This window comes from Neovison vison, chromosome 1 (assembly GCF_020171115.1).
Source record: "Neovison vison isolate M4711 chromosome 1, ASM_NN_V1, whole genome shotgun sequence".
Lineage (NCBI taxonomy): Eukaryota > Metazoa > Chordata > Mammalia > Carnivora > Mustelidae > Neogale > Neogale vison.
This window is the reverse complement of record NC_058091.1, coordinates 185938732-185953865: the sequence shown is the minus strand read 5'-3', so window position 1 is coordinate 185953865 and position 15134 is coordinate 185938732. Positions and strand designations below refer to the sequence as shown.

The window sequence follows — 15134 nt, the reverse complement described above, 5'->3', positions numbered from 1 at the left end:
AATAAGGAAATTAATTGCATTATACATAAGGAAATGAAACTAGAATTAATAGTATTGCCATTGGACTTGTCATAGCTATTTATTTCAACATTTTTAATAGTGTGGCTAAAATGTAGTGCTTATATGAAGACAGTCCCATGGAATCCTTCAATCAACAGTCTTGATGGAAGGAAGAATGTGAGATAATCAGATGATACATAATTTGTCTTTAATCAAAATAGCATTTGATGGTTGATGTTTAATATTTATTGTTATGGTCTGAGTAGTTTTTAAACACGTTTTAACTGCTCCAAGAATGTGTTCTTTTTCTCAAAGTACTAAAAGCCTTAAATAACCTTTTCATTAGTAACTCTGGGCTCTAAGAACTAATCCACATCCAGCATCTTCCTGTGCTGCGGGAGGTTGTAGTCTTCCCTTGAGAACTATTTCTCAGAGACTGCTTCTGAAGTCAGAGCCAGAGAAGTTAGGATTAATTGCATAATCTGGAAACCTACTGGTAATTGTGCATATCCATTTCCATTGGAAGTCTTTCAAGTCACATTCTATTTAATGAGATCTGTTCTAGTCATATCAAGAATACTTCCCTTTCTCAGAGCCATCTTTTACTGCACAATTTCTGTAGTAAGTGGTTGAGCGAACAATTTGTTCCATCTTACAGCCCCTTGTGAGTACTACTTGTATCAGTGCTATGATCACACCTTTTGAATAGTAGTACTCTTTGAAAAGTATGCTTTAAAAACAGAATAAAGCACATTTTGGTCTAAATGGTTGTTCTTAAGACCTCAGAAAAATTACATTATTTAACTCTTGGAGCACCTGGATAGCTGAGTGGGTTAAGCATCCAACTCTTTATCTCAGCTCAGGTCTTGATCTAAGGGTCATGAGTTTGAACCCCACATTGGACTCCATGCTGGGCGTGGAGCATACTTAAAAAATTAATCAACTCTTGCTTCTTGAAAATTCACATTTTTATACATATTGATATATATGTTATTTCAATTTTAGAATTACTTTGTACTAGAATTGGAAAATAAAAATATTGGGAGATAAAGATATGCTTCCATTATATAGAAAAATATAGTAAGTAAGATTTGCTGGCTTCCTTTATTTTAGAAAATTAGAAAATTGTAATTCAGCTATGTTTCAGTTGTACATCATTGTAATGTTAGTATTATAATGCTTGGCTTCCACCATTGACATAAGGAAGTGTAGTTCTTTTCATGCATAACATAATAAAATGCTTGTGGTTTTTAGTGTTCTCCTTAAAGCCTAGCAGAGCAAACTTGTACCTCCTTTAACAAGACATGTTGTTAACTTCAGGTTAAATACTATATATTTTAAATCTTAGTTTTCTTTGTTTATTCCTAAAGCTTTAATTTACCTCCCTTTTTCTAGCTATCCCCACTCCTCAGACACTAAGATGTGGAAAAATGAGAAATAAGGGAAAATAAAAATTGCAGCATCTCACTATCATACATACATTGGATTCTCCTGCCTAGTTAGTAGTCATGTTTAAGAAGACTAAATATTATTCTCAGAATTGCTAGCTTTGAACCATTAGCATTATCACATACAATTTTTAAGAAAGGCTTATTGGATTTATTTTCTGTAACCTGTCATTTTACTATATAGAGAGCACGTCTGTTCCTTTACATGTTTGAACAAATACTTAAATAATCTGATCATGTCCAACTGATACTGTATTCTTCACCAGAAATCTCAACTTACTGATAAATGTTTAAATTTATTGAAACATGACTCTTAGAATGAGTTGGTAATAGTTTTAGTTGATATTTGTAACATGAAATTAGCACTGAATATATTTAGTTGATTGAAATGTGTTATTATTGATATTGTGGCACATTTTATATATAATATGAGCCCTTAAGAAAATATTAGCTCCTGAAAAAAAAATAAAACCGTAGAAAACAAGCAGTGAAATGATCAGATGAGAGAGCATGAATGAGAGTCAGAAGTACAACTGGAAAAAGTAAATGGATAAAAATAATAAAGTGAAAAAAGAAGATGATTATGAATAAAGAGAAGAGTAAGGGAACTAAAGTAACACGGAGAAACAAACAAACAAACAAACAAAAAAACAAAGCCAGAGGAAATCAGAAGGTATTGGAAGAAACAGAGGCATTAAACCAAAAGCAAAAGACTTCTAAGAAAATTACTTTGCTAGAGATGGTGTCTCTTATGAGAGATCCAAAAGGTACACAAAAAGGCAACCAAGGAAATGGGAAGTTGTGGAAGTAAGGTAATATTTGAATTTGACTTACTTGTCTATCTTTTTAGGTAAAATTTTAGAAAGAATCGTATGAGAATGCAAATCTCTGATTAGCATGTAATTCTGACTAGTTATGCTGGACAACAGCTATATTATTGGCTGAAGACTGAACAAACTCAGGTTCTCAAAAAGTATAATAGATCTTTAATCAAGAAATTTATGAATAAGAGTTTTTTGCTAGTTTCATTGTGGAAAATAAACAGTAGGTGAAGTATCTTTGTTTTGGTTAAAGATGTTGGTACATGAAAAAATGATCAATTCTACTTTATTGCTAAAAACATTGGAGTTTGTAGAATTAAAGATAGGCCTTAGTGCCTCATAAAGACAGAACATTGCTCTAATTAATTTACATTCTGTTTTTCTAGCCTGAGGCAATGATCCTGAAGATCAAATATCTAGAATATTTTTTATTTTTCACTGTTTTAAGAGTTAACTCATTCCATAAATTCAAGACAGAATTATTTAGAAATATGGAAAAATGTAGCAGGAAGAACATTATTATTCATGTTCTCATTCTATTTTTATTTATTTATTTTTATTAAAGATTTTTATTTATTTGACAGACAGAGAGAGATCACAAGTAGGCAGAGAGGCAGGCAGAGAGAGAGAAGGAAGCAGGCTCCGTGCCGAGCAGAGAGCCCAATGCGGGGCTCGATCCCAGGACCATGAGATCATGACCTGAGAGGAAGGCAGAGGCTTAACCCACTGAGTCACCCAGGTGCCCCTTGTTCTCATTTTAGGTTAAACATTTGTTCAGTTATCACTCTAAATGGTATAAAATATGCTTTCTACCCATGATTACATTTTCCTTTCCCTGAAAATGGCTTTTACTACTACCTGCCAGATTCCTATTCAATAGACCTAGTCCAAGCTTTTGCAAGTAAGTCATTCTCTTACTTCTGCATGACGTTTGATCCCTAATCTAAAATTTTCCAGTGATACATAGCTTTAAAATTAAAAGTCTTTATGGAATTTTTTGGAAATTTTCAAAACCTCAAATTACCTGTTCTCCCCCATATATTATTTATTTTTTAAAAAATTTTTTAAAAATTTTTTATAAACATATAATATATTTTTATCCCCAGGGGAACAGGTCTGTGAATCACCAGGTTAACACACTTCACAGCACTCACCAAAGCACATACCCTCCCCAATGTCCAAGACCCCACTCCCCTTCTCGCAACCCCCCTCCCCCCAGCAACCCTCAGTTTGTTTTGTGAGATTAAGAGTCGCTTATGGTTTGTCTCCCTCCCAATCCCATCTTGTTTCATTTATTCTTCTCCTACCCCCTTAACCCCCATGTTGCATGACCACTTCCTCATATCAGGGAGATCATATGATAGTTGTCTTTCTCTACTTGACTAATTTCGCTAAGCATGATACGCTCTAGTTCCATCCACGTTGTCGCAAATGGCAAGATTTCATTTCTTTTGATGGCTGCATAGTATTCCATTGTGTATATATACCACCTCTTCTTGATCCATTCATCTGTTGATGGACATCTAGGTTCTTTCCATAGTTTGGCTATTGTGGACATTGCTGCTATAAACATTCGGGTGCACGTGCCCCTTTGGATCACTACGTTTGTATCTTTAGGGTAAATAGCCAGTAGTGCAATTGCTGGGTCATAGGGCAGTTCTATTTTCAACATTTTGAGGAACCTCCATGCTGTTTTCCAGAGTGGTTGCACCAGCTTGCATTCCCACCAACAGCGTAGGAGGGTTCCCCTTTCTCCACATCCTCGCCAGCATCTGTCATTTCCTGATTTGTTAATTTTAGCCATTCTGACTGGTGTGAGGTGGTATCTCATTGTCATTTTGATTTGTATTTCCCTGATGCCGAGTGACATGGAGCACTTTTTCAAGTGTCTGTTGGCCATCTGGATGTCTTCTTTGCAGAAATGTCTGTTGATGTCCTCTGCCCATTTCTTGATTGGATTATTTGTTCTTTGGGTGTTGAGTTTGCTAAGTTCTTTATAGATTTTGGACACTAGTCCTTTATCTGATATGTCGTTTGCAAATATCTTCTCCCATTCTGTCAGTTGTCTTTTGGTTTTGTTCACTGTTTCCTTTGCTTGCAAAAGCTTTTGATCTTGATGAAATCCCAATAGTTCATTTTTGTCCTTGCTTCCCTTGCCTTTGGCGATGTTCCTAGGAAGAGGTTGCCGCAGCTGAGGTCGAAGAGGTTGCTGCCTGTGTTCTCCTCAAGGATTTTGATGGATTCCTTTCTCACATTGAGGTCCTTCATCCATTTTGAGTCTATTTTCGTGTGTGGTGTAAGGAAATGGTCCAATTTCATTTTTCTGCATGTGGCATTCCAGTTTTCCCAATACCATTTATTGAAGAGGCTGTCTTTTTTCCATTGGACATTCTTTCCTGCTTTGTCAAAGATTAGTTGGCCATAGAGTTGAGGGTCTATTTCTGGACTCTCTATTCTGTTCCATTGATCTATGTGTCTGTTTTTGTGCCAGTACCATGCTGTCTTGATGATGACAGCTTTGTAATAGAGCTTGAAGTCCAGAATTGTGATGCCACCAATTTTGGCTTTCTTTTTCAGTATCCCTTTGGCTATTCGAGGTCTTTTCTGGTTCCATATAAATTTTAGGATTATTTGTTCTATTTCTTTGAAAAGGATGGATGATACTTTAATAGGAATTGCATTAAATGTGTAGATTGCTTTAGGTAGCACAGACATTTTCACGATAATTATTCTTCCAATCCAGAAGCATGGAACATTTTTCCATTTCTTTGTGTCTTCCTCAATTTCTTTCATGAGTACCTTATAGTTTTCTGAGTATAGATTCTTAGTCTCTTTGGTTAGGTTTATTCCTAGGTATCTTATGGTTTGGGGTGCAATTATAAATGGGATGACTCCTTAATTTCTCTTTCTTCTCTTTCTGCATATAGTATCATATCATCTGCAAAGAGTGATTTCTTTGCCAATTTGGATGGCATTAATTTCCTTTATTTTGTCTGATTGCTGAGGCTAGGACTTCTAGTACTATGTTGAATAGCAGTGGTGATAATGGACATCCCTGCTGTGTTCCTGACCTTAGCGGAAAAGCTTTCAGTTTTTCTCCATTGAGAATGATATTTGTGGTGGGTTTTTCACAAATGGCTTTGATAATATTGAGGTATGTGCCCTCTATCTCTACACTTTGAAGAGTTTTGATCAGGAAGGGATGCAGTACTTTGTCAAATGCTTTTTCAGCACCTATTGAGAGTATCAAATGGTTCTTGTTCTTTCTTTTATTGATGTGTTGTATCACACTGATTGATTTGCGGATGTTGAACCAACCTTGCAGCCCTTGGTATTTACCACTTGGTCGTGGTGAATAATCCTTTTAATGTACTGTTGAATCCTATTGGCTAGTATTTTGGTGAGAATTTTCACATCTGTGTTCATCAAGGATATTGGTCTATAGCTCTCTTTTTTGGGATCAAGGTGATGCTGGCCTCATAAAATGAGTTTGGAAGTTTTCCTTCCATTTCTATTTTTTGGAACAGTTTCAGGAGAAGAGGAATTAGTTCTTCTATAAATGTTTCGTAGAATTCCCCTGGGAAGCTGTCTGGCCCTGGGCCTTTGTTTTTTTTGGAGATTTTTAATGAGTATTTCCACCTCCTTACTGGTTATGGGTCTGTTCAGGCTTTCTATTTCTTCCTGATTCAGTTGTGGTAGTTTATATGTTTCTAGGAATGCATCCATTTCTTCCAGATTGTCAAATTTGTTGGCGTAGAGTTGCTCAAAGTATGTTCTTATAATTGTTTGTATTTCTTTGGTGTTGTGATCTCTCCTCTTTCATTCATGATTTTATTTATTTGGGTCCTTTCTCTTTTCTTTTTGATAAGTCTGGCCAGGGGCTTATCAATTTTATTAATTCTTTCAAAGAACCAGCTCCTAGTTTCGTTGATTTGTTCTATTGTTTTTTTGTTTTCTATTTCATTGATTTCTGCTCTGATCTTTATGATTTCTCTTCTCCTGCTGGGTTTAGGGTTTCTTTCTTGTTCTTTCTCCAGCTCCTTTAGGTAGGTGTAGGGTTAGGTTGTGTAGCTGAAACCTTTCTTGTTTCTTGAGAAAGGCTTGTACCATTATATATTTTCCTCTCAGGACTGCCTTTGTTGTGTCCCACAGATTTTGAACCGTTGTGTTTTCATTGTCATTTGTGTCTATGGTTTTTTTCAATTCTTCTTTAATTTCCTGGTTGACCCCTTCATTTTTTAGAAGGATGCTGTTTAGTCTCCATGTCTTTGGGTTCTTTCCAAACTTCCTCTTGTGGTTGAGTTTTAGCTTCAGAGCATTGTGGTCTAAAAATATGCAGGGAATGATCCCAATCTTTTGATACCTGTTGAGTCCTAATTTAGGACCGAGGATGTGATCTATTCTGGAGAATGTTCCATGTGCACTAGAGAAGAATGTGTATTCTGTTGCTTTGGGATGAAATGTTCTGAATATATCTGTGATATCCATCTGGTCCAGCGTGTCATTTAAGGCCTTTATTTCCTTGTTTATCTTTTGCTTGGATGATCTGTCCATTTCAGTTGGGGAGTGTTAAAGTCCCCTACTATTATTGTATTATTGTTGATGTGTTTCTTTGATTTTGTTATTAATTGGTTTATATAGTTGGCTGCTCTCATGTTGGGGGCATAGACATTTAAAATTGTTAGATCTTCTTGTTGGACAGACCCTTTGAGTATGATATAGTTTCCTTCCTCATCTCTTATTATAGTCTTTGGCTTAAAATCTAATTGATCTGATATAAGGATTGCCACTCCTGCTTTCTTCTGATGTCCATTAGCATGGTAAATTCTTTTCCACCCCCTCACTTTAAATCTGGAGGTGTCTTCCGGCTTAAAATGAATTTCTTGTAGGCAACATATAGATGGGTTTTGTTTTTTTATCCATTCTGATAACCTGTGTCTTTTGATTGGGGCATTTAGCCCATTAACATTCAGAGTAACTATTGAGAGATATGAATTTAGTGCCATTGTATTGCCTGTAAAGTGACTGTTACTGTGTATTGTCTCTGTTCCTTTCTGATGTACCACTTGTAGGCTCTCTCTTTGCTTAGAGGACCCCTTTCAATATTTCCTGTAGAGCTGGTTTGGTGTTTGCAAATTCTTTCAGTTTTTGTTTGTCCTGGAAGCTTTTTATCTCTCTTTCTATTTTCAATGATAGCCTCGCTGGATATAGTATTCTTGGCTGCATGTTTTTCTCGTTTAGTCCTCTGAATATATCATGCCAGTTCTTTCTGGCCTGCCAGGTCTCTGTGGATAAGTCTGCTGCCAATCTAATATTTTTACCATTGTATGTTACAGACTTCTTTTCCTGGGCTGCTTTCAGGATTTTCTCTTTGTCACTAAGACTTGTAAATTTTACTATTAGGTGACGGGGTGTGGGCCTATTCTTAATGATTTTGAGGGGCGTTCTCTGAACCTCCTGAATTTTGATGCTTGTTCCCTTTGCCATATTGGGGAAATTCTCCCCAATAATTCTCTCCAGTATACCTTCTGCTCCCCTCTCTCTTTCCTCTTCTTCTGGAATCCCAACTATTCTAATGTTGTTTCGTCTTATGGTGTCACTTATCTCTCGAATTCTCCCCTCGTGGTCCAGTAGCTGTTTGTCCCTCTTTTGCTCAGCTACTTTATTCTCTGTCATTTGGTCTTCTATATCGCTAATTCTTTCTTCTGCCTCATTTATCCTAGCAGTGAGAGCCTCCATCTTTGATTGCACCTCATTAATAGCTTCTTTTATTTCAACTTGGTTAGATTTTAGTTCTTTTATTTCTCCAGAAAGGGCTTTTATGTCTCCTGAGAGGGTTTCTTTAATATCTTCTATGCCTTTTTGAAGCCTGGCTAGAACCTTGAGAATTGTCATTCTGAACTCTAGATCTTACATATTACCAATGTCTGTATTGATTAGGTCCCTAGCCTACTGACTCTTGTTCTTTTTTTGTGGTGAATTTTTCTGCTTTGTCATTTTGTCCAGATAAGAGTATATGAAGGAGCAAGTAAAATACTAAAAGGGTGTTAACAGCCCCAGGAAAATATGCTTTAACCAAATCAGAAGAGATCCCAAATCGTGAGGGGGGAGAAAGGGGATAAAAAGAGGTTCAGAAAGAAAGAAAGAAAGAAAAAAAAAAGAAGAAGAAAAGAAAAAAAGAAAACAAATAAAGAAACGTATAAAAAAGAAAAAAATATATATATATTAGATAAACTAGTTTAAAAACGTTAAAAAAGAAAAGGGTAAACGTTAAAAAAATTTTAGCAGAAGAAGAGAAAAAAAATGAAAAAGAAAAAAAAATTAAATTAACTTTAAGACTAAAGAATCATAGGGAGAAAGCCATGAATTCCGTGCTTTGCTTTCTCCTCCTCTGGAATTCTGCTGCTCTCCTTGGTATTGAACCTGTACTCCTTGGTAGATGAACTTGGTCTTGACTGGATTTCTTGTTGATCTTCTGGGGGAGGGGCCTGTTGTAGTGATTCTTAAGTGTCTTTGCCCCAGGCGGAATTGCACCGCCCTTACCAGGGGCCGGGCTGAGTAATCCGCTCGGGTTTGCTTTCAGGAGCTTTTGTTCCCTGAGCGCTTTCCGTAGAGTTCCAGAGGACCGGAATACAAATGGCGGCCTCCTGGTCTCCGGCCCAGAGGAGCAGAGAGCCCGGGGCCCCACTCCTCAGTGCACCCTCAGAAAACAGCACCCAGTAACTCCCGTCTGCCTGACCTCCGGCTGCGCTCCAAGCTCACCAAGCCTGCGACTGGTTTAAGGTACCCCCAAGCTGTGAGCTCACTGTCGGCTCTGTCTCTGTAGCCGGCTTCCCTGTTCTAATACCTGTAATTTCTGCGACACTCAGACACCCCCGATCCTTCTGTGACCCTGCGGGACCTGAGGCCACGCTGACCCCACGTGAGCTTCGCCCCGGTTTATCCTCTGGAGTGATGTCCTTCAGCGGAACAGACTTTTAAAAGTCCTGATTTTGTGCTCCGTTGCTCTGCAGCTTGCCGGGAGCCGGCCCCTCCCCCCGGGGTCTATCTTCCTGTGGCTTTGGATTCACTTCTCCGCCAGTCCTACCTTTCAGAAAGTGGTTGTTTTTCTGTTTCTAGAATTGCTGTTCTTCTTCTCTTCGATCTGCTGATGGATTTGTAGGTGTTTGCAATCTTTAGATAAGCTATCTAGCTGATCTCCTGCTAGCTGAAGTAGTTTCAGGCTGCTACTTCTCTGCCATCTTGACTCCTCACCCCCCGGAATAATATTAAACCAGATTTGAAATAGTTCTTTACTTAGATTATTAAATTAATTACTAAATTTATGTAAGAATAGAAATGAGAATTAAATGTCATTTTATGGTTATTAAAAATTCATTAAAAATTTTTATGTTTGTGGTAAAGTTTTATTTAGCTTGTCCTAGTTCCTTGAGAGGTTTACTTACATGTTTTCCATGCTGTTTTATTTTCTTCTTTGTTGTTTAATCGCTTCTTATTTGGATGCCTGATTTTAATAGAATCCAGAGCTTGATTTCTTTTTTGAAGATTTTATCATTTTTTTAAAAAAGATTTTATTTATATATTTACTTATTTACTTATTTTAGGGAGAGTGTGTGCATGAGTGTGGTGGGGAGAGGGAAAGAGAATTTCAAGCAGACTTCATGCCGAGCACACAGCCCAATATGGGGGTTTCAATCCTTGACCCTGAGATCATGACCTGAATCAAAATCAAGAGTTGGATGCATAACCTACTGAGCTGCCTAGGTGCCCCAAGATTTTATTTTTTAAAGTAATCTCTATACCTGGTGTGGGACTTGAATCTACAACCCTGAGATCAAGAGTCTCAGGCTATACTCATCGAGATAGCTAGTTGCCCCTGCTTTTTTTCTTTTAACATTTTTTTTTTTTTTTTTGCCTCTCAACAGTAAGGCTCTTCTTGCACTGAAATATTTGCTATAAAGGCATACAAATTGGGCCACCTGGGCTTCGATTCTTGGTTTTGGCTCTGGTCATGATCTCAGGGTTGTTAGAGGGAGCCCCACTTTGGGTTCCCTTCTCATAAGAGAATCTGCTTGAGATTCTCTCTTTCCCTCTCCCCCTACTTGAGTGCGTGCTCTCTGTCTCTCTCAATCAAATAAATAAATAAGTAATATATATAAAGAAATAAGTAAAGGCATACAGATTTGCATGACATACTTGGAAATTAGGCTGAATAGGACAAGAAAAAAAATAGGCCCTGTCAAAAATATTTTCATTTTCTTAGTACTGACTCCTCCTTGCCTCTTCACTTAAACAAATCTTCTTATTTCACTAAGCCCAACATATTTTGTTTTGTTTAAAGATTTTATTTATTTATTTGAGAAAGAGAGATGCAGCGAGAGAGGGAACACAAACGGAGGGAGAAGCAGAGGGAAGAAGAAGGAGGCTTCTCGCTGAGCAGGGAGCCCATTGCGGGTATCAATCCCAGGACCATGGGATCATGACCTGAGTCGAGGGCAGATGCTTAATGACTGAGCCACCGAGGTGCCCCAAACCCAATATGTCTTTGCTGGAATGTTCTTTAAGAATAAGGCCCAGGAAAAATAACTAAACACCTAGCCCAGTCAATCAGGAAAACTTTCCTGACTCAGTATAACTAATTAACTATGTTAGATTAACTAGTGACTTCAAAAAAAGAACCTCTCCCCCAATATCTTTGGCAAAAATCTTAGATGACTTACTGATACGGAAACATCTTATCCTAATCAGGATTAGAAAGATATAATAGTTCATAGTACACTACCTCAAAAACTAATGCTTATTGTATGGTGACTAACATAACACAATTTTAAAAAAAGAAAAAATAGAGAATGATACAATATTTGAAGTAAAAAGCTTCATTTCCTTTTTGATGTAATTATGACAGCTCTTGGGATGTTGGATTTTGTTGCTGATGGATTCTACATTCCATTACAACAAGCTTGCAGAATTGTGTTGGAATTTAATTGAAATCATGTTAATAAAAATGTTCCTTTCATTGCTTGCAGAGAAGTTCCTATAAAACCTGATAGGCCCAGACTGGGCATATATAGGACATTTCCCTATGTATGTGTATACAGATGCATGTACACATGCATACACTCACAAACTGTTCAGCTTACACTATTTTTTCTTAAAGATCATTATTTATTTGATAGAAAGAGTGTGCGCACATGCTGGGGGAGGGGCTCGGCACAGGGGGTATGGGGTGATGGGGGGAGTGAGGAACAGAGGGAGAGAGACAAGCTGACTTGCACTGAGTGCCTAGCCCAACACAGCTCCATCTCACAACCCTGAGATCATGACCTGAGTCTAAATCGAGAATCAGAAGCTTAACGGACTGAGCCACCCAGGTACCCCCAGCTTACACTTTGTATTGGTATTAGATCTCTATTTCAAAGAAACTAATAAATCTGAAGGACTGGTATGTAATTCCTGTGATATAGTAGTGTAATTTCCTTCCCATTCACTTATTTTTTAAAGCAAATAAACAAATGTGGATGTTCTTTCAAGATGATTTACCACCCCCAAATAGATTCTTCACATTCAAATCCTTAAATGAATTTCTCAGTGTTAGCTGAGCTTTTGTACTTCAGATGCCCTTCTTACTTAATGACTTCTCCAGGCTCTGCATTTTACTGTTATAAATAAATCAACATTTGGGAGGATAGGTTGAATAGGACAAGAAATCAAGCACATTGACATCCTTGTTTGTGATACCTTTCTAATATGTAGACGTTCTTGAAAGATAATGATGAAAACAAATTCTTTGCACGGAGGTGACATTGAATTTCTTAATTTATTGATTTTTTTCTTAGAAAAAAATCAAAATACTTTCACCATTGGCAACACTTGGAAATATTTTTGTTATAAATATGGAAATATTTTTGTTAGTAAAAAATTTGGTGTTTGTTATAGTGAGATACATTGTGATAAAATTTTGGAAAAGATTCATTTAATAATTTTGACTACATATTTTAAGAATTATAAACTATCAGTATACACAAAAATTTAATTTTGTGTGGATTATGCATTTGTTTTTACCTCATACTGTGGCTCGTTCCCTATAATTTGTCCTTTAAATCCATTTTTGAAAACACTAATTAAAATTTTTTATAAATATTATATTTATCATAATTAGTACTAAAGGAAAAGCCTTATTTAGCTTACTAAAACCTTCTGTGTAAGTCACACCATGTATATATTAAAGAAATTAAATGTATAATAAGTGGAAGAAGTAGAAACAAAAGTGTGAGCCCTTCTTTGATTCCATTTGGGATTTTTCAAGGTTGTTTTTTTAAATCAATAGGTTGGGTTTTGGATAATGTAAAATGGAACTTTGACCTAAAAGGTTTAGACCTCTTCAGTGGTACAAAACAGTAAAGGCTATTTTCACAACTAGTTTTCATTTACTGCGAAGATGTCATACTTTGTCTCTACATAGAGTTCATAACATCAGCCTGAGAAACTGTATATGTGAATATTTGCCTTTCATTTATTATTAATTCTAATTTCTCCAATTTGTAAATTACTTTCCCATGAGACATTGTGCATATTGTATTCTAAGTATCTTAAGAGTTAGTGCATATTACTGTTCCTTACCCACCCAGTACTCTTAACCATTTGGGGCAATTTAGTTCTTTGAATGATAAAAACAAACTTTTTACTTGTAACTAGAAAATGTGTTTCCATTTAATATCAGTTAGAAACATTTCAAGGACATATACTCGCTCCTAAGTTATCTGTTTTTTGATTTTAGCATGTGGTCTCATAAAATAAGATAATCTACTTTTCCTGCCATGGTCGTGGCTTATCGTCCTTTCTTGTTTTTGCCACGTGTTTATAATTTTGTGGTGGTGAGGGCACCTGGGTGGCTCAGTGGGTTAAAGCCTTTGTCTTCGGCTCAGGTCATAATCCCAGAGTCCTGGGATCCTGCCCCACATCAGGCTCTCTGCTCAGCGGGGAGCCTGCTTCTTCCTCTCTCTCTGCCTGCTTCTCTGCTACTCGTGATCTCCGTCTGTCAAATAAATAAATAATTTATTAAAAAAAAATTGTGGTTGTGATTTCAGGTGATGCTATTTCTCCTAAGGCTTTATTGGCATTGCTATACAGGATCAGGACCAACCATATGGCAGTGGTAATGGCTAAGTCAGTCAGGGGAATGAGGGTAAGAATGGGAAGCCATGGCAGCAAGGCAGCTTCAAATAAAGCTTTAGATATTGCTTCTGGAACATAGGACATGGGCAGTTTACAGCCTGTCTTGTTGAAAGTTTATTCCATAAAAATACCTAGCTTAATTTAAATAAAAATGAAATTTTTTTGTGACAAATTTCTCTGATAATACACCCTTTTGTTGTAATTCTCTGGTAAATTTTAAATATATGGATTTCTTTTATATTATGGTGAATAAGACTATAAATTCTAACACTAAAGGCTAATATTGTATGCATCTATAGATCTATAGATAGAATATCTATAGACAAAATAAACAAAGTATTGAAGGATATGTATTTGAGCTGAACTTCAGCACTGGTGTTCCAAGAGATATTTTCTTTAAAAATTATGAAAAATTCAGATTCATCATGAAGCTTTTAATTGGTTGATTAAAAAGAGGAATGTATGTAAAAAGTATTTACAATTGCTATGAATTTTACCAGGAAGAATTCCTATTTTCTCTAATTTATTATTATTTTTTTTTTCTCAATGTTTATACAAGTTCTCTGATACGATCCCTATAAGTGAGAAGCCCCTGGCAGAACAGGACTGGTACCATGGAGCAATTCCCAGAATAGAAGCGCAAGATCTATTAAAACAGCAAGGAGACTTCTTGGTGCGAGAGAGTCATGGGAAACCTGGTGAATATGTCCTTTCTGTATATTCTGATGGACAAAGGCGACACTTTATCATACAATTTGTTGATGTACGTTTTCAATTTAGTTTATATGTATATTCTTATGCAGTTCATTATGCTATAATTATAAGAAAATGATGAATAGTTTATGATAAGTGCCCGTAACATTTTATGCTTAGTACTTAATTTTACTTTTTTCTGAATTCCTTTAATACAGTGTGCAAAAATTCACTAAAATGTTAATCTTATTAAGGACATATTTATTTTAAGTTATTATAAATTACAAATAGTTGTTACAAATTTACATTAAACTCAAATGCACAAACATTTAAAAAATACACATTTTTAAAGATTTTATTTATTTATTTAGAGAGCACAAGTGCAGGGAGAGGCAGAGGGAGAGGGAGAGAGAGAATCTCAAGCCGACCCCAAGAGAAGCACAGAGTCCAATACAGGGCTCGATCTCACAACCAGGAGATCATAACTGAGCCGAAATCAAGAGTCAGAAGCTTAACCGACAGCCACCCAGGTGCTACAGACATTTAAAATATTTTAAGCTAAACATTTAAAATATTTTAAGTTGAAAATGAACATTAAAGTTATTTTAAATTAAAAATTAAAAATATTATTATAATTTTTCCCTTTTTTCATTAATAACTTTAATAATAAATTTTATGCTCCTGAAACTAGGCCTTGAAATTGCTTTAAAAAATGTACCATGACAGGGGTGCCTGTGAGGCTCAGTCAGTTAAGCATTTGCCTTCAGCTCAGGTCATGATCCCAGGGTTCTGGGACAGAGTCCTGCATTTGGCTCCCTGCTCAGTGGAGAGCCTGCTCCTCCCTCTTCCTTCACCCCTACCCCAGTTTGTGCTCTCTCCTGCTCACTCTCTCTCTCGAATAAAATAAAATCTTTAAAAAATATATATACCATGAGAGATTTTTAAGATATTTGTAATTAAATAGGGATAATGAAATTCCCTAATAAATGGGACAAGG

General features: G+C 36.4%; 1 protein-coding gene across 3 annotated transcripts in view; it reads left to right on the top strand.

Moving 5' to 3' along the window:
• FER (FER tyrosine kinase) overlaps positions 1-15134 on the top strand; it is a 536624-nt gene that overhangs the window by 261850 nt on the left and 259640 nt on the right. For all 3 annotated transcript variants that reach the window (XM_044264382.1, XM_044264368.1, XM_044264376.1), the window contains exon 12: positions 14004-14207. In XM_044264382.1, coding sequence (XP_044120317.1) covers positions 14004-14207 — 204 coding nt within the window. The remainder of the gene's footprint in view (positions 1-14003; positions 14208-15134) is intronic.